The sequence below is a fragment of the Netta rufina genome (genome assembly GCF_964035555.1).
Source record: "Netta rufina genome assembly, chromosome: 6".
Classification (NCBI taxonomy): Eukaryota; Metazoa; Chordata; class Aves; order Anseriformes; family Anatidae; genus Netta; species Netta rufina.
The window spans coordinates 38,885,259-38,908,301 of record NC_140129.1 but is presented as its reverse complement, the minus strand read 5'-3'; the positions used below and the strand labels follow the sequence as shown (position 1 = coordinate 38,908,301).

Sequence of the window (23,043 nt, the reverse complement as noted above, 5' to 3'; positions counted from 1 at the left end):
CTCGGCCCAGCCGCAGCTTCCCCCGCGCCCGCTCCGGCTCCGCTCCTGGGCCCGGCCCCGGCCCCGCCGCCCTCACCCGGCCCGGCCCAGCCCGGGGGCCGCCCCCGCCTCTCCCCTCTTCCCTCAGGGCTCGGCGCAGCCGCTCCCGGCCGGGCCATGTCAGGCGGCGACTCAGCGGCGGCGGCGGCCGCGGCCTCCCCTCAGCCGCTGCCCTTCTCGCTGCCCAAGCCGCCCCCCCTCATGCAGCTGACGCCGGGGGACGCCGTCCGGCCCGTGGCCGCCGCCGCCGCCGACCAATCGCCGAAGGGCAGCCGGCTGGCGGGCCGCCCCGATTGGCCGGCCGGCAAGCCCGTCAGCCTGCTGGCGCCGCTGCTCCCGCCCCGCGGCGAGCCCGAGCCGCTGATGCCCTTCGGGCCCTCCTCGCGGCAGCCGCTGCGGGGCCGGCTGCTGGGCAGGTGCGGCGGGGGCAGCCTGCTCAGCCCCGCCATGCGGCCCGGCGCGGTGGACCGCGGGTCGCTGATGGTGAGTGCGGGGGGAGCGCCGGGAGGCCATAGGGAGAGAGTTTGGGGGGCGTGGGGGGGTGGGGATTCGGCCGCCGCAGCGGAATGATCCCTTCAGGGGGTGGGTCTGTAGTGAGCTGGAGCGATTACCTGCAGAACTGTGCTGTGAGGCTCTGCTGTGTGCTCTGCGAGGAAGTTCCCTCACTGTGCGGCTCCTAAAGTACTCCTAGAACAAGTACTTGCAGCCACAACTGAAGGCCCATGCTTTAATTCGAAAATTTTAAATGAATGATATCTCATATCCGTAGCCATTTGTGTCCTTGCAGCATGACCGTATCAGGCATCGCAAGAGCAACAGAGTTTCCTTGTTTAATAAGGAGATGGTGACCACATTCACTGTAAAAACCCTTCCAGATCTCATTCATTATAAAAACTCTTCCAGACTAGGATATGGGGAGTGAAAGGAATGCGTGTAACTTTGCACGATGAGCAAAATCACTCAGAGTTGTGCAGAAGAGCGTGTAGAAAGAGTTACAAACCCAAGCTTAGCGTGCTTGTCTGTGCCAAGCCATAAGGTGGCACAGAGAGGCTGAAAGGCTGAGAGACCTGGGTCTGTTCAGCCTGGAGAAGAGAAGGCTGAGAGGGGATCTCCTCAGTGTGTATAAATACCTGAGGGGTCGGGGACAGAAGGATGTAGCCAACCTCTTCTCAGTGGTGTGTGGGGATAGGACAAGGGGCAATGGCTGCAAGTTAGAGCACAGGAAGTTGTGCACTGACATGCGAAAGAACTTCTTCATGGTGAGGGTGACGGAGCACTGGAACAGGCTGCCCGGGGAGGTTGTGGAGTCTCCTCTGGAGATATTCAAGGCCTGTCTGGACGCCTGCCTGGGCAGCCTGCTTAGGAACCTGCTTTGGCAGGGGGGTTGGACCCAGTGATCTTCTGAGGTCCCTTCCAACCCCTACAGTTCTGTGATTCTGTGATTTGTCTGTGCCAAGCCATAAGGTGGCTTGAGAAAGGCTTGCGGAGGTTTCACTTGGATGTTGGTTTTGAAACTTTGTTCGATCTAATGTTCATGACTCTAGAGGACCTGGAAGATCAAATGCTTACTGTCATTACTGTTAAGCAATATTGAGTTAAAATTGATCAAATAGCTTTCATTTCAGCGTGCAGCCTCCCTTTGTTCTTAATGCGTTTCTGAATTGGTGGCTTCTCACTCGTTGCATTTCCTTCGTTGCTGCCTTTCAGATGGGACACCCAGGGATGCCACATTACCCGCCCATGGGAATGCACCCCATGGGACAGAGGCCACCAAACATGCCGCCGGTTCCGCATGGTATGATGCCTCAGATGATGCCTCCCATGGGAGGACCGCCGATGGGGCAGGTAACGCATTTTTAGTGTCTTTTTCTTTCTTCCCATAACGATGTCAGGTCATCCCCGCGTGTAGGTAAGTCTCACGTTAGCTTGCAGTGCTAAGGTTAATCTTTCAGGTGTCTCATGCCACAGTTCCTGTCCGTGTGGAACACGCAGAAACTCTTCTCATTATAGCAGATAATCAGGGTACTTCATTTTGCCCTTTAAGCATCAGTAGATGTAGGTATGAACCTATAAATTGAATAAAAAACTTGCTGCTGGTTTTGTGTGGATTTTGGAGAAGTCAGGTTGTCATCTTAATACATATTAGGATCAAGAAGTGTTGGTTCTTCTTGGAAGTAGAAAAAGTAGAGAACTTTGTGTTTCTTTCATTCTTGGCTATCTGCTCTGTCCAGGTGGATGAAAATTACATGGGAAAAACACTTACAACTTGAGTTTTTGCAGAATTCCTTCCAGAATCCTAGGGAGTGATGTATAATATGCTGTTGTTGTTAGTGGAATGCGCAGTTTGACAAATAAACTTGGCCATTCACCTTGACTGGTGTGAAGCTGGGTTGACAGGTACAGTAGCCAGAATCATAGCTGTGCCTTTTGCACATTTAAAGCTTTATTTTAAATAATGAAAAATCCTTTCCTGTGTGGTTTCCAATTGAACTTTGAACTTGTATAGAAGCAGATCTCTTGCTGGATGTAAGAAGTGCTTGTGATAATGGTTTGCCTAAGTAGAAACTGAGAGTTTGCAAGCATCCTGGTAAGGGGATGGCAGAAATAGTTAACGCCTCAAGAAGAGCCCCTGAGGTCATCCTGGCCACTCCTTGTGCTCCTTTGCAGTACCTTGGATAGAGCATGTGCTTTCTTTTTTTTTCCACTGACACACTGAGCCTGAGAGGACTCTTCAGCATGGCTTTGCAGCCTGTTAGATCTGCAAAATTAATGCAGTTTTAAAAGGTGAGGAGGAGCTTAGTATGATAGCTAAGTGTGAGCTTTTGTGTGTGTTTGTTAAAAACTTAAACAGTAATTCTATTTTATTCCTTTGCTTAACAGGTGTTTTGGTTTGTTTACTTCTATTCCACGATTCTTACCCATGTAATATGTGTGTAACGTTCTTACCCATTTCAGTGTCTAATATTTTAGTGAGCAATGTAGGTAGAGAACTGAGGAATTTTTGGTAGATGTAGAGTAAAAAGCTAAAGAAAATGGCATGGCAGAGAGGGGATTAGAGGCTCGATCATCCTGTGGCCTTGAGGATGGGACAGGTGGAAGTGTAAGCTTGTGTTGGCCTGTTTCCTTGGGTGATAACCGCTTCTTCCAGTGGTTATTGGGGGTTATTTGGGAAACTTTGCAGGATGAGATGTTTTCCTAGCTTGTCTCCTTTCTGAGGTGAGCCCCTGTAGGACAAGTGTCTCCTGGCATAGGTAATAGCAGCAGTAGTGTGGCTTCCTCTCAGCATCGGTCAGAGGAAGGAAGGCCTTTTGGAAATGAGTAGAGTCACCTCCCCAACAGATTTTTTTTTTTTTTTTTTTTTTTTTTTTTACTTTGTGTGTTAGTGCCACACAAACAGAGCAGCGCTCAGGGTTTCTGCAGGACCTGGGCCAGGGCTTTTAAGAAGCTTGATGCTCTCAGAGCCCCCTTAGTTGGAAGCAGCAGTGGGGCAAGAGTGCTTTCTTCTCCTGCTTCTACAGGATGGCGAGGAATAGGAGGGACCGCCTTCCAGTCTTTCCTTCCTCCCTCACCCTCCCAAGAAAACCTTGTGGATTGAGGGTGGAGCAGTAGCCCTACCACATACCCTCTTTCCCCACGAGATGCAAGATGAGGAGAGTGGTAACCTGGTGCTCCCTGAAGATACGGGGGGATGGGGTCTCTTGGCCAGCCTGCCAAGGACAATAAAGGTAAAGGGGCACAACGGAAAGGATGAAGGGGGTTGACTTCTAGAGATCTGTTTGGGATCGGTGGCCAAAAAATTTTGTTGAGGCAATACCTCGATTATATATTTTGTTCCTTTTGCCACTTATTAATAGCTTAGCAGTTCTTAGAAGTCAGGATCAGTAAAAAAAATATTAATAATAATGGGAAACATACAAAATATTAAATACTTTCAGTAGCATTATCAGCTTTTCAGCGTATCGGTTCAGTGCGTAACTTCTACATAACCATCCCTTTACCATCCTGAGACTGTCAGTGTAAATACTGGATTCAAGGCTAGCTTATCAGAGTAGCAGTTCTGTGTTTTGTAATTCATCAGATCACCCAACAAACTCAGATACGAGGCTAGACTAAAACTTTTCCTTGCTGTGGTACAGTGTTTATCCCCATTACCAAGTTCATGTTGTACATGGTTTAATATTGTGTGTCTACATGAAGATTTTCATCCATGTTTTAAAAAAAAGAGTTCAGAAATCAGTGGGTTTGGTGTTTAAATTTAATAGCTCTATTCATCTTGAAGTTATTTGCAGAAATTCATTCTTCTAGTGTCCCTGTAAAGTGTTTCTTCCTGTAATAGCTTATCACACAGATTACATACCTCATCATTTACTGCTGTTCTTTTGTTGAAGTGGTGGTCTTTGTTGATATTACACATCAGACTTCAGAATAATTGAGATGTGTTACTCCTAATGTAATTTTTTGTAGGAATCAGGATTCTACAGATGTAACTTACTTTTTGTTGCCAAATGCTTAGAAGGTTCATTTGTATTAAAGCAAGTGTCATGTAATTATTTTAGAACAAAGATGAGAGGCGGCATATTTAATGTTTAAAATGTCATAAAGTATATCTGAAATACTGTTTAATTATAGATGCCTGGAATGATGCAGTCAGTAATGCCTGGAATGATGATGTCCCACATGTCCCAAGCTGCTATGCAGCCTACAGTTCCGGTGAGTTTAATTTCACTTTTTTGAATTTTAAAATGTCTTCATGTCAGTTGTTTTTTGTTTAGCAGGGGTATATCTTTTTTTCACAGTCCAGCTGAAGAAAACAGCAATTGCTAATTGTGATGAAGCTTTATGTAGGAGATAATTTATTTGGGAGATAAAGACAGAAATATTGGGATGATGGCAGGAGAGACCCCCGCTGTAGCTGATTTTGTGTATTGCCTTTCTGAGAAGTAGCTTGATGTTCTTAATTCAAGTCAACAGTAATAAGTGTGTGGGTGATGGGAAGCGAGGAATCCGTATTTAAGACATCAGAACATTTTGCTGCTAGACACACTCGTTTGGATAAGTACTGTATTTATTGATTTAATTACAATTGTACTTGGTGCTTAAATATCTGCTGATTGTTTCTACAGCCAGGGGTGAACAGCATGGACGCGCAAGTAGGTAAGTATAAGCTCTTTGTTACTGTTTCAAAGTATTTCACCAAAATTAGGTGAAGTACCAAAAAAAAAAAAAAAAAAAAAAACCACACACACACTTCCGTAAAACATAATCTAGCTGTCACTGGTCCCCAGAGAAATGATTTTTCTTCTAATTTTGTGTGTTTTTACCTAGGAATAAAAAAGTAACCAGCCTTTTTTGATTATTTTTTTTTCAGGTGTAACGCCACCTGGAACTCAGGTAGGTGAAAATCACAATTCTAGAAGTCTTTGATAGAAGCGTGGTGTTGCACAAACATGGCTTTACTGATTTAAAACTTTCTTTTTGTCCTCCTTTTATGGAGCTTGCTGGCCTATCTATGATTTAAGGTTTCATTAGATTATCAATTAGTAGTTAATGTTAAAATTAATAGCTTCAAATGCATTTCTTCTGCTTTGCCAAGGTTTTCATACTGTTTTCTGTGACATTAGTATTTTTATTGAAAGGAATTGAGCTTGAACTTAAGTAGAAGGTGTGCTTTTCTTGTTATTTCCATGAATTTTTGAGCTTTGAAATTAATCTTTGTCTAGTTATTCTGGTATGCAGGGCAGTTTATTTTGATTTTTTTTTTAGGTGTCTAGGATATAATTCACTTGCTGTTCAGATGGGTCAAAAATACCCATGTTACTTTAAAGCTGTCTTTAAGAGTTCTGTCTTAAAGAGTTCTAAGTCTGCCAGTGTCAGGCTAGGCAGTTATTTGGGGTAGAGTTGTAGCTTTGGACTGAAGAAGTGAAAGTTGTTCCAACATTTTTTCTTTTAAAATCTCCCTTCTATTACAAGAGCTGTTTATAAGCACATTTTTTGCCTAGTGTAATTATTAAATGAATATCACTTATTTGATGAATATAAGTGGCTATCAGTTGTCCTTCTATTTCTGAGACTTGCGTTCTGTGTAATTGACCTGTGAAGGGGTTGTTTCTTCTCAGCCATAGTCACTAACTGAAATGGCAGATTTTCAGAACAGATTTCAGCTAAAGCTGAGTTCTGCCACCTCTGATTTCAGTAAGTTTATGTAAGCTGTTGTTGAGAAGCATTAAGAAGGTACTCCTGAGTTCACGTTGAACTCTTGAAGTCGGATTTCCTTGAAGCAAATTTTTCTTAGTTTTGAAAACATGGCATGCTTTGGGGATTATTATTTGAAGTTTCTAGGGTCTGATCCCATTAACTTTTCCTTTCTTTTCTGATGGCAATTGGCTACCTTGGATTGCTGAATGGGAGGGGGTAGAAGACTTAATAGCTTAGCACAAACTAGATTCTTGAAAACAATACCAACTTAACGTTGTTTAGATCTTGTTTTGCTGCGTTTTCTTTGCTGCTGAATTATTTACTATGTTTAATATGCACATTGAAATGAAAAACAAATAGTAACCAGAATGTCTTTTCAGAGCTCTGTTTTGTTTCGCCCTCAGACAACACATCCTGTAGTTTGTGCAGCTCAGCAAACCGCCACAACCAACAGTTCTGTTAATGAAGACCACTCTAAACAGGTTTATCTGCTTTCCACTTGTATTGCTCTTTGTAGTGGCTTTTGGTAGCATCTTGGTCATAAGTTATTGTTCATCATTAATGTCATATTCAAATTTCCTAGAAATCTACGTGGACGGAACACAAATCACCTGATGGAAGAACATACTACTATAATACTGAAACAAAGCAGTCCACGTGGGAGAAGCCAGATGATCTCAAAACACCAGCTGAGGTAAACTAAGTTCAAAGGAAAGTTACTGTATTGTGGAAGTTTGTGTGAAGGCAAGAATTTCCTACATGACTACCATGCAGAACAGGTGTGCCTACTGGTTTTTATCATTGGGAGCAAACTCCTAAAATTAGAGATGTTGCAAATATGTTTATATACAATTCCTTATATTGATGGAACTTAAAGCTGCGAAATGGACAGAACTAAAACAGTTCTCCTCAATGTATATGTAAATTTTCCCAATCAAAAGGGTGGCGTTCTTCAATATTTAGATAAGTGATGTGTTTACATCACTAGGGAGGATTTTCCTTGGCAAGTAGATGCCTTGTATTTGTTGATCCTTAAATGATTTCTTGGCTTAGTGCTTATGGCTCACTTCTGGCAGTCTTTTAATTATAAAATATTACTGTAAACTTGATTATATGCTTTTGTTTTTTCTTCATTAGCAATTGTTGTCAAAGTGTCCCTGGAAAGAGTACAAATCTGATTCTGGAAAGCCATACTACTATAATTCCCAAACAAAGGAATCACGCTGGGCAAAACCCAAAGAACTTGAAGATCTTGAAGGTAATGTCAACAAAGTTGAGTAAGGACAGTGACAGAGGGTTGCAAGCTGTGCGCATACACGCATGAGCTATGGCAAAAGATTGTTGTCAGAGCACAGGAGTTACACTTCTGCTAGAAATGAAAACTACTGGAATTAGCTGTATGCTACAGAGTTAGTGCAGTCTGAGAGTTCTATGGAGCATTCTTGTTTGCCTTGTATTTTTCTACCTCATTGCCACCCAGTTCTCCATAATGCCCATAGTTCTTGCCTACTTACCTAGTGGCAGCAGCAGAAGCTCCCCCTGGTGTCCTTAAACAGGAACTGAATTAGGATGTAATTGCTGTGGCTGGTTCAGGGCGATGTGCATGTTCTCATTACATTAGGTGATGCTTCATTTAAGTCTGTTGTATGATTTCACTCTTAGCCACCAATTCTTTGGAAACATGAGCTTTTGGTGGAATTTTTTAATGGGTTCTGGTTTGTGGGGGAAGACAAGAAGCAGAGGGGCTACCATAGTAATCCTCATTGACTTGGGAAAACAGGATAAAATGGTGCTGGACTCCAGTAATATTATATAGCTTACAATCAAGTAGGAAATGCATTTTGTTTTGGTGTCTTGAAAGAATTTTAAGAATGGTAATATTTAAGAATAGTAATATGTTTTATACTGAAAGCAGAGTGTCTACTGAAAGCCAAAACTTTGTCAGGTTTTGCTTAGGTAATTATTTCCAGTTAATTTCTCTAAAAAAATATGAGAAACTGTTGTGGCAAAAATATATTAGTATGTTTGTATTGTCCTCTGTTGTAAAAACAGGAGGGGAGGGACACAGAATGTTGTCTCTTTTTTTTTTTTTTAAACAAACATGATGATGTGCTCTCATTCTTCACTTTTAAAACAGTTTTGTTTGATATAATAAGGGAAATAAGATCTTAATGAAAAACTAAAAGATCAGCTGTCTATGAAATAAATATATAGAATACTACAATTAATGGGCATCAATGAATGTTCGAATAAGAAAGAAGGAAAGATCCGTTTCAATAAGCCTGACATTCTGTTCTTTGAAATAGTCTGAAGTTGAAATAATTACTTTAAAATGAGGAAATCCCTTTCATATACCCTAATGGGTTTTCTAAATTTTGTTTCAGTTGTAACTAAATTCACTTTTCAAAGAACAGTGGTAATGAAGATACTTAAAGCTGTGCTTTTATTAAATCATGCTCACAATGACTTCTTACCATACATAAAACATTTTTTTTAAAGCTGTATTTTGATTTGTGTTTTTTTTCCTTCTTCTCCTTTAGCAATGATTAAAGCAGAAGAAAACAGGTACATTTTGAGTGTGTTACTAGTGCTGTGTTTTATGTTAGGCTGCCTTTACTTCTTAAAAGTAGAATGTAGTCCTTGAATCTTAAACGTGGTCCTTGTATGGACAGGTTGCCCTGAGAAGCTGGGGATGCCCCATCCCTGGAGGTGTTCAAGGCCAGGTTGGAGAAGGCCCTGGGCAACCTGACCTAGTGGGTGGTGTCCCTGCCTATGGAAGGGGATTGGAACTGGGTGATCTTCAAGGTCCCTTCCAACCGCAGCTGTTCTGTGACGTTATCCTATGATATAATACATAAATGCGTAGTTTCAGTGAAACCTTCCTATCTCAGAGCTGATTATTTTATATTATTCTAAGATAAAAATATTTGTAACTTGACCTAAGCCTCTCCCTTCCTACTTGAACTTCTTTAAACTACAGTTTTCTCTAAACTGTTAAGGTCTCCCGTGCTTAAATGTTACTGTTGCCTTTTCTGATACCTACAGCATCAAACCTGAGGAGTCAACTGCAGCAGCATCTGCTACAGGAGAAGCAGCAAATGCAAGCACCACAGCCACAACTGCTGCCGAAACCGCAGCAGCTGTCACCACCACCACTACTGCAGCAACAGCAGCCTCTGAAGGAGAAACTGCTGCAGCTTCTGGGACAGAAAATGAGAGTACTGCCGCAGCCACAGCAGAGGAACAGGGACAGCAAGCAACTTCTGCTCCTGCTGCACAGGAACAGAGTGCAGAAGCTGCAGCTAATGCAGCGGATGATTCTTCCAAGCAGGAGGGTTCAGCAGAGTAAGTAAAATTATATAGGATTTACGGGTTTTGAACTTGTGTATTTATTGTCAGATTTGGTTATAGGTGGCCAGGCTTCTTTGACAACTGGCTGTTTCTTCAATGAAACGTGATCATAGATCTCAATGGCAGCAGTGAAGAATGAATAAGAAAGAGGAAGGAGTATTAAATCTATTTTTAAAAATCTAATGTCCTCTTGTCAGTCTTCCCCTAAAGCTACTATAGAACCATTTGTGGCTCACAGCTGATAAATTTTGAATAGCTTTAAGATTTCTCTGGGGGTAATGTTATACACTTACCCTATATGATTCTTCAGTGACTTTAACTTAGGAAAAAAAAATGCTTAAATACTAAAATAATTCATTTTTGTTTATAGTGCTTCTTCAAAGAAAGAGGACGATGATGCACAGCCAGTTAAAAAAACCTATACATGGAATACAAAGGAAGAAGCAAAGCAAGCATTTAAAGAACTCCTGAAAGAAAAGGTATTTCAGTTGGTTACTATTCTTAATGCTTTATAGAACTACACAAGCTACATTTGCTAGGTACAGCTAGAGGGCTTTTGTGTTTGTTTTTAAAGTTTCTCAGCATTGTGAAAGAGGACTTACATGCTAGACAAGAAATGTGGGAAAATAAATACAGTGAAAACAATGTACAGATTAAGCCTTTTTCAGAAGTACGATTGTTTAAGTCTTAAATTTTTATCATCTTTGTTTTAAAGATGGAGGTTAAATAAGAGTAAAATGAGATTCGCATTGGTTTTCTCTCAGTGTACAGAATCTGTGTTTTCTCAAGTGAGAAAAATTTCCAGGAGAATTTATTGTAGGAATAGTGATAATACCAAAGAATCTAGTTTCATTTCTCAAGTTGACTGTTAATAAACTGTTAATTAAGTTCTGTAACAATGAATGTTGTCTTAACCCTAAAATATGTAGTGCTTTTCTTTCTGAGGATTTTTTTTTGTTAAGGAAGCTCTCATTGTTAGATATTGGTGCCAAAGTAACGATGTCATGTCTTGACAGAGAGTACCATCTAATGCATCCTGGGAGCAAGCTATGAAAATGATCATTAATGATCCTAGATACAGGTACTGCTTGATTCTTTTCTCATTACATTTCTATACAAATATTATTTGAGGTAGTTTGACTTTACTGCAACTTGTTGATCGGTTTAATACATACTTGTCCACTTGTGAACATATGCCATTGTTAAGGAATGCTGTTCCTTTAGTATGTAAAGCACAAGTCTTAGGTTTAATTTTTGATTTGCAGAAGATGAGGCAATTGACAGTTGTATTGTCAATTTAAATGACTTGCTTGAGAACAAAGGCATGCTTTTGACTGGAACTGAAGACTTTCTAGGTTACTTCTTGAAATGGACGGCTGCCATAAACATTGGCAGAAAAACTGTTGCATATCAATTGTAAAAATATTGAAATGTGTAAACACAACCTGATAATAGGATAGTAGTTTGTTTTATTCTTAACTGCTTTTCTATATGACTTGTTCTTACTACTTTCTTTTTAAATGATATTTCACTTCTCTTGAAGGAGAGAGAGGGCGATGACTGGCCACATAGATTAAATAGAACTTTGTCTCAAATATTTGAATTGTTCAGATCTATTTTATGTTTTGACTCTACAGTTTTGTTTTTATAATTTAATTTCCTGTCTGTAATTCATATTCGTGTTTTTGTTTTTATACAAAGTGCTTTGGCAAAGTTGAGTGAAAAAAAGCAAGCCTTTAATGCTTACAAAGTTCAAACAGAAAAAGAAGAAAAAGAAGAAGCAAGATCAAAATACAAAGAAGCTAAAGAATCCTTCCAGCGTTTTCTTGAAAACCATGAAAAGATGACATCCACAACAAGATACAAGTAAGATCAATCTTAAATGAAGTTCTGACTTTTGCTAACTTGGCAAGTTTATCCTTAAACGTTCCTGGCTTGCTCTTAGTAATGCTAGCCTTTGCATTTGCTCAGCCTTGAAAAGCTGGAAAGTAAAACATTTATGGGAAAACAACTCTTCTCATTTTCACAGAATGTATTGAAGTCAGGCAAAATAGGCAGGAAAGACAGAAAAAAGAGGTAACACAGAAGGGTGGTGTACTGATTCAACTCATATGGTTGAATTTCAAATAAGTAAAGGTGAACGGCAACACTGGGAGCTGTTCTGTTACATCTGCCATCAGGAACAAAGAAAATCTGATAGCTTGTTCCTGAAGTGTGATATTGTGTAAATGCTGTCAAATTTTGGCATGTCTGGGACCAACATCCCAAGTGTTAAAATAGAAGTGTGATAGACTTGTCAGGTTATTAAGCCCATAGCAAATACCAAGCCTGCCAGAAATTCGTATTATCAAAGTTCAGTCAAATTTAAAATCTCAGTTGACAAATTGTCCAGACTCAGATTTTTTCTTCTCTCTCAGTACTGTGTCAAGTACTTCTGAGCACTGACATCAAGCAACTTAGTGTAAGACAGGTGAATCAGCATCCTGCATTTATGCATACTGAATCTGGAGTCTGTTGGAATGTGGTCTGAGTGTAAAGCTGTGATAACTTCATTAGATGTGTGATGTTAAGCACGTGAACAGTCCCTTCTGTGCTTTAAGCCTAGATTATCTTTAGAAGTTGCTTTCATTTGTTTGGATTGATTCTAAAGCACAATTTAATCCAGAACACTGATGGTTGGTTTCAGGTAGTAGGCATGCAGACTGGTAAGGCTTTATTCTCTCCAGAAAGACTTGATGAAGTGTTGAGAAACAGTTGTGTGAAGTTTAAGTCACCGTGGTGGATAAACTCAACATTGTCTGTGGTTTTCTAAGTGATAAAGGTTCTAGGTGAATGCAGACAACCACTTATTCTAGGTAATGTCCCACCTACAAAAAATCGGTAGTTGTGTGGCTTTTAAAACTCACGTTCTTTTTTTAATTTGATTTTGTTTATTACATGTTCTTTTTTAAGGGTTAAATCTGATAGCTATTGTGTAACATTACTGAATCTAAAGGACAGTGCAACTTTAGTCTTCTCTGTCTAGTTCACAAATAGGAAAGAAAAAAGAAAGACATTGCAACTGCCCAAAGGGGGGTGTGTCTGATAGGCCTGTCATTGAAAATTTTCTTCAGCTGCTTTCACAGGGTGCTTACTAGAATTGTAGGTGAGCCTGGACTTTATGGAGAGAAATATTGATTTTCAACTGTTTTCATTGTTTGTAAGAGGGAGATAAAGCTGTCACAGAAGTTGTCCAAGAGAGAAATTAGGGAGATGTTGTTCAAAAGCGTTACTGCCTATAATGTAGCTGATGTCCCGCTGTCTTGCAATAACATGTTAAATTAGTATTCACCAGTAAATTGTGGTGTGCTTTTTCTTTCTTTGTCTAGAAAAGCTGAACAAATGTTTGGGGAGATGGAAGTCTGGAATGCAATATCTGAGCGTGATCGTCTTGAAATTTATGAGGATGTCCTCTTTTTTCTGTCTAAGAAAGAGAAGGTAACTTTTGTACCTGTTGTTTGTTGTTTGTTTTTTTTTTTTGACTTACCAGTAAATTAGTTTACACCCCTTGGTAAAGAGATCTTACAAGCAGCACAATCTGTGCGTAGTTCAGGGACAGTCAAAATGCAAACAGAAGGGGGGGAACTTGTAGGAAAGAGATTGGGAGCCAAATAAGCATTGTTACATTACTACATTTTCTCCTCAGGAACAAGCCAAACAGTTGCGAAAGAGGAATTGGGAAGCGTTAAAGAACATACTAGATAACATGGCTAATGTCACTTACTGCACTACGTGGTCAGAGGCTCAGCAGTATCTGATGGACAATCCTACGTTTGCAGAAGACGAGGAACTTCAGAGTATGTAAAAAATCTGCGCGTTTCTTCTGGATGAGGGAGTGGATTTGTCTTTAGCAGTGAGGGTTCCTGGCTATGGCTTGCTCTTGTGTGGTTGGGACCAGCTGTGACAGCTGCTGAGCAGTGCATGTAAATGGACCTGTCTTCTTTTGGCTCCTCAGAAAGAGCGTTAGCTTCAGAAAATTATTATTCTTAATAATAAAGCAATGGATTCCTCTTTCACGGGGTTTAAACTACCTCAGTAGTTGTTATTCTGTGAAATTGGAAGGATGATTTGACAGCGTAAGCAGTGTGGCAAATACAATACTTTCTGCTAGACCAAGGTTCTTCTGTGTTTGCTTTCTTATAAGCAGTGATCCTTTTTACTCTTCTGAGTAAGAAGGTATTTTTTTCCATTATGTTTACATCTTTGTCGTAAATAGGTTGATCCTGTTTTTTAAGAGCAGCATATGCTTCTGCACAACTGCTGAAGTATTTGATAGAGTTTACTGTGTTCTAACTTTTTTCCTGTGTTTGTAAGATACCTGGGATGTTGGAGGGAGATGCACAAGTGCTCCTCCACAATATTTTTCTCATCAAGACTTCCATGCTCTGTATTGGCAAAGAAAATTTAGCCAGGTTGCCAGATTGGAGGGGAGGAGGGTTGGTGGTTTTGCTGCTGCACAGGTCTTTAATATATTTCAGTGGTCAATGAATTTTCACCTCACTCCATTAATAGTAAAAATTGGCAACAGTTATCTCTTAAGACTTTTCTTACAGTTACTGAGTAGCAGTACTTAATTTTTACTCTTAATGCTCTGTTGTTACCTGTTCCTAGATATGGATAAGGAAGATGCGCTCATCTGTTTTGAAGAACATATCAGGGCACTGGAAAAAGAGGAGGAAGAAGAAAAACAGAAAAGCTTGCTTAGAGAAAGAAGGCGGCAGCGTAAAAATAGAGAATCTTTTCAGGTTGGTGGACTTCATTTTTCTGTCCTAGACATGTCATATAGATTAGATACTGTTTTCTTATTCCATAGGATAGGCTATGGGTACATATAATGAATCGAATATCAGAGGTGCACCACTTTGTGATGTAATAAATCTGTTTGCCAGAAACTGCAAGAATATGGAAAATTAAAAATTTAATGAATACGGAAATCCAGTTATCAGGAGTATTCATTTCAGCTCTTAGCAAAGCCGGAAGTGTAAGTGATGATGAATTTCCAATTTGCTTGTATTTTACAGATATTTTTAGATGAACTTCATGAGCATGGACAATTACATTCAATGTCCTCTTGGATGGAGTTGTACCCAACCATAAGCTCTGACATCAGATTCACTAATATGCTTGGTCAACCTGGTAAGAATACTTTCCTTCCAATCCTGTAAAAAGTAAGGTGTGAAGCTCTTTATCTTGGGGTAGAGTATAGCAGGGTTTTTTGTATGTTTTCTAATTTTTTTATAAAAAAAAAATGCAGCTCTTTTATTAGAGCTAGCTTTTGACTTATTTAGTTTTTTCATCAGGATCAACAGCACTTGATCTTTTCAAGTTCTATGTTGAAGACTTAAAAGCACGTTATCATGATGAAAAGAAGATAATAAAAGACATCTTAAAGGTGAGAGGGGAAAACGCCCCATTATGTTGTTTCTATTCTAATGCCAAATATCTCTTTCAAGTAAAATCTTTGCTACCAGGAGGTAGGATTTTACTTTGTGTATGTCGCCACTAATGTGAGAATTTCTTACCTGATGCAAAGGAATTTTTTTACAGGATAAAGGATTTGTGGTTGAAGTGAACACTTCTTTTGAAGACTTTGTTACGGTCATCAGTTCAACTAAACGAGCTACAACTTTAGATGCAGGAAATATCAAGCTGGCTTTCAATAGTGTAAGTATTAATATATAGGAATGTTCCAAAATAATAATACAAAATCCCTGTAAAATAAGAATTGGCACTTATTTTCACTGTATTGTTATCACTGCTGTCACAACATTTAAGAAAAAGGCTGTGTTTTAGAGCCATTTATCCTGTAACAGTTCCAAGAAGATTTTTTACCTGAAACCATAAGCATTTCATCTTGAGAAAAGTGAAACACTTCAGTAGGAATTCAGTAATGTTACCGTGCTTATTTGTAATTTATCTTGTTAAAGGGTTTTTATGCATTTGTCAGTCTGGCTTGCATCAGGTATTAAATATATTTTAGGTTTTGTTTGAGAAACACTTGCACACTTTAAGGTAGCGGGTAAGTGGAAATGACAAATAGAAAACTCAAAAGGTAAACTGTCATTGGGCTTTCCAAAAATTGCATGAAACTGAATTATTAATCTTCCATTTTGATATTTTTCAAATAATCTCACAACTTTAATTTATTATAGCTGCTAGAAAAGGCAGAAGCCCGTGAGAGAGAGAGGGAAAAAGAAGAAGCTCGTAAAATGAAGCGGAAAGAGTCTGCCTTCAAGAGTATGCTGAAACAAGCTACTCCTCCGATTGAATTGGATGCTGTCTGGGAAGATGTATGTATTGTCACTTAGCTATGAAAGTCTTTCCAAATATATTTAACAGGCTGTTGTATGCTAGCACTTCTGAATGGCCATATTTCATATTAGTAATTCATTGCTGTTTTTCTTACAGATCAGAGATAGATTTGTGAAGGAGCCAGCATTTGAAGACATCACTCTAGAGTCCGAAAGAAAAAGAATATTTAAAGATTTCATGCATGTACTAGAGGTAATTACTTTGTTTTTTCCTGATTAGAGAATATACCGAAAAAAATCTTACCTGATTTTCTCCCTTTCCACATAATTTAAGAGACGGACGTTCTGCATTTCCCAAAAGGATGGATGTTACAACCTCATTTTGAAAGTGAGGCTCTGAAGAAACATGTTATTATTTGATATGTAGTTCTTTTAATTTTCAAAAGTTAACTAAAATCAGCCTTTACTGTGTTTTTTTTTTAACTGTTCTTGTTGAAAAAGGTGTTGTCTTTTTCTAGACTGTGTGAGATAGGAGTTTGAAACACGTACACTATATGGGTTTTGTTTAATTTTCTGGAGCTTAGGAGACTTTAAAATGGCTTAATTTCAGAATTTCAAATCTTGCAAAGCCAGGTATGCAGTGTATTCTAGGCCAACTTGAACAAGTACTCGGATGCATTGAAACATGGGTACAGGTGATGGGAGCTGTGTGCATCCGTGCCTGAAGCTAGCTGTCTGTTTCCTTGCTCCTAAACGCTTGTTACTACAACTTCAATATGGCAGTACTGGTAATGGTGTATAATTTTTTGACACACAAAATGCTTGATTATCTTTAATTACTGCTAGCTATAGGTGCCTTGTGGATGATGAGAGATGTCATTAGTTTCTTGCTGTGCCCTGTAGATCAATTCTAACGTTTGTCTTTTCATGTACTCTAGCACGAGTGTCAGCACCATCATTCAAAGAACAAGAAACACTCTAAAAAGTCTAAAAAACATCACAGGAAGCGGTCTCGCTCTCGTTCGGTAAGGCGTTTGTTGTAAAACCTACTCCTGTAATTAATTACTTGGAATGCTGTCTTCTTGCTAACCGCATTTTTTGTATCAAGGGCTCAGAGTCTGAGGATGATGATAGTCATTCAAAGAAGAAAAGGCAACGGTCAGAATCTAGATCTGTGTCTGAGCGTTCTTCCAGTGCAGAATCTGGTATGAGACTTTTTTCTGTGCTTTAAAATTAGTGTTACTCTGTTACGGCTGGGTAATTGTAATCTTACCTTTTTTTTCTCCATATGTTTGCAGAGAGAAGTTACAAGAAGTCAAAAAAGCACAAGAAAAAGAGCAAGAAGAGAAGACATAAGTCTGTAAGTGCAACTAGTTTTTTTTTTTGAGCTAGTTTAAGGGACAACTTGACACCTTATAGTTTTAGCAATCCTTTTTTTGGGTATTTGATCACCAGCTGTCTTTACAGTAAGCATTCTGTGAGATCAGACAGGGTGTTGGTATAATAGTAACTCTGTTACATACACGTTAATTTTAAACTACTTAAGACCCCAAAATCTTGGGGGGGTGGGGGGTAACTGCAATAATCAAGGGAGTATGAAGGACTTACTAGTAGCCTGCTAATTGTTGTTTATCATCATGGCAAGTCTTGGCGTTGGCTTTTACCGTGGAGTGCTCTATAAAATCCCTGCCATCTTTTCCTTTTGCTAAGCAACGTTCCTTCTGTCTGCTTGAGTATCAGGGTTGGGTTAGAAGCTCTAGCATCAAAACAACCTAAAGAGCAGAAAGCTTTTTGTTCACTCTGTATCAGTTGAGGCCAAAGAATACTTTTGGGTAAAATATTTGGGTGTTGGGTAAAGAAAGAAGTTGGTGTCTCTGGACTCCTTGTTGCTGCAGAGCTTTTTGAAACTGATCTATTCTTTTGTTTCTGTAACTTCTGAGCAGTTAGCTGTGCCCTTCAATAGACAGCATCCACAAAGAGTGGGGATACTGATTGTTAGGCGCTGAGTAACACGCTAGTACTAATGGATAACAACACAGGTTCACATAAGCTTAGTAACACTGGGATGAAGCAGAACGAAAGCACGGTTGCAGCACCTAATCCCGTAGTCCAATAAAAGCCCAGCAGCATTAAAGCAGTCAAATACGGCAAAGCAACTGTGTTAGCAGAAAAAAATGTGTACCAGCCTTCACCCTTTCCAGAGGTCACAGAATCACAGAATGTTAGGGACTGGAAGGGACCTTGAAAGATCACCTAGTCCAATCCCCCTGCCGGAGCAGGAAAAAATCTTGTTAAATGAATGGCATTTGTGTATGGAAGAGATTATTGTATGGCACCCAGCGTGCTCTGTCTTAGCATGCACTGAAAATGGTAAATGTTTTTTCTTAAAACTCTCTCCTTTTCTTTTCAAATCACTTTAGTAATGTGATTTGAAATGACTTGTTTCTGCCCGGGTTAATAGGATGTGTTAAACTAGTAACCGCTTCAAGCAGTTTCTTTCTAATATGGCCTATGTTAAAATGAAGTCAGACTTCTCTGAAGTGTTGGTATTCTGTAAACTAATATCTAACACGGTTAATATTAATATTTAATATTTTCCCTTTGTTTACAAAGGATTCACCAGAATCAGATATTGAACGAGACAAAGACAAAAAAGAAAGAGAGAGAGAAAGTGAAAAGGATAGAGCTAGACAAAGATCTGAATCAAAACATAAATCTCCGACTAAAAAACGACCTGGAAAAGATTCTGTAAGCTTTCTTATTTCCTTCTTATGTAATGCCTTTGGGCTTTATGTATCAGTGGGTTGCTGTAGTATGCAATTTTAAAGGGTCATAAAAGGTTTACCTTTAAGTAAGGTGCTAAAGCTTTATTTATGTTCCCACTCCATATATAAAAGGACTGAATGTTCAGCCAAAGCTGAGCCATGCAGACTCTGTGCCCTCACTTAGTGTTTAGTTATTGATGTGTGAAATTATTTGGCTAAATGCTGTTTGTTGCTGGTGATGTAAAGTGTGAATGAGGCACGTTATTTTATAGACCGTACTGGAGCACAGTCCATACTGTGACAAAGTGCTATTTATGATGAGACTGCCTTTCTGTTTTTCCATCCAATTTGCCAAATTGATCTCAAAGGAAAATGAGCAGCACAGCTGGGTAAAGATCTGACTGATCGTGGGGCTCTTCCATTCTAAAATTTTAGTCCTCTTGTCACTGTTCAGGTAGCAATTGCTGTGCTGAGTGGTGTTAGCCTGATACAGGAAGAAAATCTAAATTCTTTCACTTCTCAAGCTGGAAAATCATACAGCAGTGTACTTGTAACTGTGATCTTGCTCTCTGCTGTGGTGGTTCTGCATGGAACTGGTTTTGGAAGGTGTTTAGGACAGTGTCTTCAAAGACGTGCAAACATTTCCTAATGAAAAAAAATAATTAGAGGGGGGAGGAATCAGCTTCTTGGGGTGTCTTTGTGGGAATCATCTGCCTAGCTGTGGTTAGCTGGATGGTGCTGATGGCGCTGTTCTGGATAGCGCCCCGTGTGCTCTGCCTCCCCTGGGGAGGTGGGAGGGCAGATGGCTGCTCTCTGCATTATCTTCTTAAAATAAGCTGCTTTGGCCTCATCTGAACGCCGCTGAAAAACCCAATTATGTGGCTGAATGCGAACGTGAACTCAGGTGTGATTAAGTGGTCACTGTCTACTGGAGGACCTCAGCTTAGCTTGCAATGTCCCTCTTTCCCTCCCTGCCTCTTGTTGTGACTGCTGCTGCCTGAATGCCCTGCGAGAGAGGCACCGAGCAGCTCGCGGGGCTTTGAGCAGCGTGCTGGGACCGTGAGGAGGTGGCTTAAACACTGCAGGGCTTACGGGAATCAGGGGGCACCAGAAACACTGCTCTTGAATGTGTTTTATCAGTAAAGTGTCTGTAGAAAAGTCCTGCTGGAAAATCTTGTGCAGGAACAACTGCGGACAGGTGTGTGCTGTACAGGATAGGTTTGGGGGGTTCTCGTGCTCAGAGAGCCTGGGCTTCAGCTGGGAGCCTCGGTGCAGAGCGTTCCCTAACGCGCTGCATTGGGGTTAGGAGGCTAACGGGGGGCCCCTGCTGTGCCTTAGCCAGAGAACAAAGCGTGGAAAATAAATCACTCACCATCAGCCTTTTTCTCTCTGCAGGGTAACTGGGATACTTCAGGCAGTGAACTGAGCGAAGGGGAGCTGGAAAAACAGAGGCGGACTCTTTTGGAACAACTGGATGAAGATCAATGAGAACGTTATTTATACCAAATATGTTTACATTGTGGCATAATAAAAGAAACCAATGTCTGATTCAGGATGTGGGTTCTGATATCCTGAGTTCCATTGTTGGAATAACAGTGGGTTTTAATCTGACCACCTAAATACATTCAAGTACTATTATTACGGGCATCAAATCTAGAAAAGTGAACGAAATTCTGAGTTACAAGTTGAATGTCTGTCCTTGACCTGCTAGGCAGAATGGGTGTTCTGCTCGCCATGGAGAGAGCCCTTTGAAGGGAACAACACGGTGGAAGGCATTTCAGTTCTCGCTGGATCTTGTCTGCAGGCTAAGGAAAGTGTTGGCACCTTTCTAGCAAAGCATCTCCTAAGTACGGTCCTTCCTAGAAAGGTAGTAACACTGTCTCTCCTGGCCAATGTAGGCAGGTAAAATTTCGTTTTTTAGAAATATTTTTAATATAGTTTCTTGTGGCTTAATTTGTCTTATGAATTTGGTTTTATTTTTGAAAGGGGAAGGCAATGGAAGGGGAGTAATGAATCCCTTTCTTCACCTTTACTGCAAAAATAATCAGATCTTGGAATTGTTTTTTTATGAACTACATTCCTGGCCAAACCAATTTTGAGCATTTATGTGAAGCAGAAGACCTGACGTCCTGGCTGAGATTCACATCTAAGTCTCATCTCCAAGCGAATGTTTATGGTAAATAAAATGCAGATGTGGCCGACAAACGCAGTGGGTGCTTCAGTGCAGTGCCGGCAGAGGGTGCTGCTGCTCGCAGCTGCCCTTTGTGTTAGCTAAAACCTGATCCAGAACAGCTGCAGCTGTTTCAGCATTTATCTTCACGTTAAAATCTTAAATGAAATAAAAATCCTGTAAATTAATTTCAGTATGTTGCCTTAAGAACCTGCTGAAGAATGTACCACCGGGTTTTCAGTAGCAGCTGCAGTATCTGTGTCTAGAAGCTCAGTGTGTGCTAAACCCTTCCTTAAAAAGGGAAAAGGAAGAAGCTTGAGCTCCGTCTCCTTTCTGATTGCTCTTAGGAAAGTTCAGCGACAAGCAGTGACTGCTGTGGTACACATTCTGAAACGTTTGATTGGAATATTTTTGTACATTTTTATCAATTATTAAACCTTGTCTCCTAGTGTGTACTAGTATTTATTTCTAGTTTTAAATGCTGTGTACAGCTCTGATAAATTACTGTCTTCTGGTTCTTGGATTTAAGCAATGTATGCTCACACAACGATACTTGAAGGCTGTATTTAGAGTTTAGCTCTGTTTTCAGTGCATTTTTTCCTAATGTATGACAGCTGTTACTAGCGCAAAAATAACCCCAAAGGTCCAATTCATGCAGCGCATTTTCTTGCTAGGGTGGTTACGTGACTCAGGCTTCTTAAGAATACTGCTCGAGATCAGAATTAGTCATTTGAAATGCAAAATGCTGGAGACAGCTGATCTATTTAGCAGGAAATGATAACTTTTTTTAACTGAGATCATTTGGTATGTAGAGGAGGGTCAGTCCAGGGCCCACTGTGGTATTGCTGCTTTCCAGCTGAGCATTAATTGCTCATCCCCCACTCACTGCCCATCGCTTAAATAAATGCAGGGGTTTGGGCAGCAGGATGTGTGGTATTTCCTTCATTACAGTGAAATGGTTGTGTCAAATCTGGGAAGCTGCAGCCTGGAACGTTGGCAGGGGCTTTGCTCCAGGCTGCTCCCTGGCAGCATGAAGCGGAGAGGGAACTCGGTGCTCCCAGGGCTGCGTGCGGTCAGCAGCGACTTCACCCACGTATTTTGTTACCCTTGTAAGCTCACTTCCCTGGGTTTGTATTTTAAGATGGAAATGTGTAAATAGTGTAACAGGCAGCAATGCCCAAGTGAAAAAAATAAACTGCAACTGATTTCTAGAACATGAGGTTAGCTGAAAATCTTGTCTTACACTGGCTTTACATTGATACAGACACGGGACGGGGAAATGCAGAGGGAACGGATTTAGGGTTTGGTCATAATGGTTTGCAAACACAGAACTTGTGTACAGTATTTTGCTAATGCCTTGCATTTGCTGAACTTACATAAGGAAAATGTGTTTCTAAGTAAATACTGCTTTTAAGAAGGTTTGCCTTTATTTTTCCATTAAAAAAAAAATAAAAATCAGATGGTTTTTTTTACGTCTCTTAATCAGATCTTCCAAAAAACAAATCTTAAAATGAGGCTTTTAGAAAATAATCCTGGTAAGGCATAATTTCATTTTAAGGGAAATGACAAGACTTTTTAAGTGGGCATTTTATTTTGTTTCGTTTTTCCCTCCTTTTCTGTGGCCTCACCTCTCTGCTGGCCTGTCCAGGATGCAGTGGCGATCCCCTGCCTGTGCCTCCCCGCTGGGCAGCACCAAGATGCTCTGCGTTCAAATGCTTCATTTCTGCCTTGAACTTTAAAGGATTTTAGCAAAAGCAGTTATTTTTAAATGTTAACAGTACCTATGATGATGTTTAACTTTGTGTTTGACTTGCTCTGCTTTGCTGCCCTCCCAAAGGCAACCAACCCTCGGAGCCGCCTGGGGGCCGGGGCTGGCAGCCCCACGCTCCCCCCACATTGCGCTGTATTTATTTTGTTAAACCTTCTAAAATTAAATCTGAATTTTGGCTAAAATATGAAGTTTGTCTCTCTTAGTTTAGGCCTTTAATATGGTGTGGCCATAGTGAAACACAAGACGAATCTGTGAGGTGCTGGGGCTGGTGGGCAGCAGCGCTGTGCGTTCAGTGGGCATTGCACGAGTCGGGTGCTGCAGGGGGCACCCACTGCAAGAGGAGGCTCTGCCTGGGCGGGATGCTGGCAGGGGAGGGCGAACTGGCCTCGGTGCTTCACTTCCAGCCTTATCCAGACTCCAACCGCCTCAAAGACCCACTCTTCCTTCCTTCTTTGTCCTTTT

General features: G+C 40.5%; 1 protein-coding gene across 5 annotated transcripts; it reads left to right on the top strand.

The window, feature by feature from the left end:
* On the top strand, positions 1-22,450 carry PRPF40A (pre-mRNA processing factor 40 homolog A). Of its 5 annotated transcripts, none has more exons than XM_084289244.1 (26): positions 1-522; positions 1,747-1,884; positions 4,669-4,749; positions 5,163-5,193; positions 5,408-5,430; positions 6,615-6,716; positions 6,818-6,928; positions 7,372-7,492; positions 8,775-8,799; positions 9,280-9,579; positions 9,956-10,064; positions 10,602-10,666; positions 11,287-11,451; positions 12,954-13,062; positions 13,271-13,421; positions 14,236-14,369; positions 14,646-14,760; positions 14,913-15,016; positions 15,172-15,288; positions 15,777-15,914; positions 16,033-16,128; positions 16,814-16,900; positions 16,984-17,080; positions 17,174-17,235; positions 18,489-18,623; positions 20,036-22,449. In XM_084289244.1, exons 1-26 carry the CDS (start codon positions 157-159, stop codon positions 20,126-20,128), a joined length of 3,075 nt encoding a protein of 1,024 aa, XP_084145370.1. In that variant the 5' UTR covers positions 1-156; the 3' UTR covers positions 20,129-22,449. The 5 variants fall into 5 exon arrangements, with proteins under 5 accessions (XP_084145370.1, XP_084145372.1, XP_084145371.1 ...); XM_084289246.1 differs by having other exon boundaries at positions 6,639-6,716; positions 20,036-22,447; XM_084289245.1 differs by having other exon boundaries at positions 14,925-15,016; positions 20,036-22,447.
* Positions 22,451-23,043: the final 593 nt, after the last annotated feature.

What these genes read in the sequence shown, in the direction of transcription:
- PRPF40A (XM_084289244.1), top strand. Translation starts at nt 157, where the DNA reads ATGTCAGGCGGCGACTCAGCGGCGGCGGCGGCCGCGGCCTCCCCTCAG. An exon ending in TCAAGCTGGCTTTCAATAGT is followed by an intron (nt 15,289 to 15,776) that starts GTAAGTATTAAT and finishes AATTTATTATAG; the next exon opens with CTGCTAGAAAAGGCAGAAGC. An exon ending in AGAAGAGAAGACATAAGTCT is followed by an intron (nt 17,236 to 18,488) that starts GTAAGTGCAACT and finishes TTGTTTACAAAG; the next exon opens with GATTCACCAGAATCAGATAT.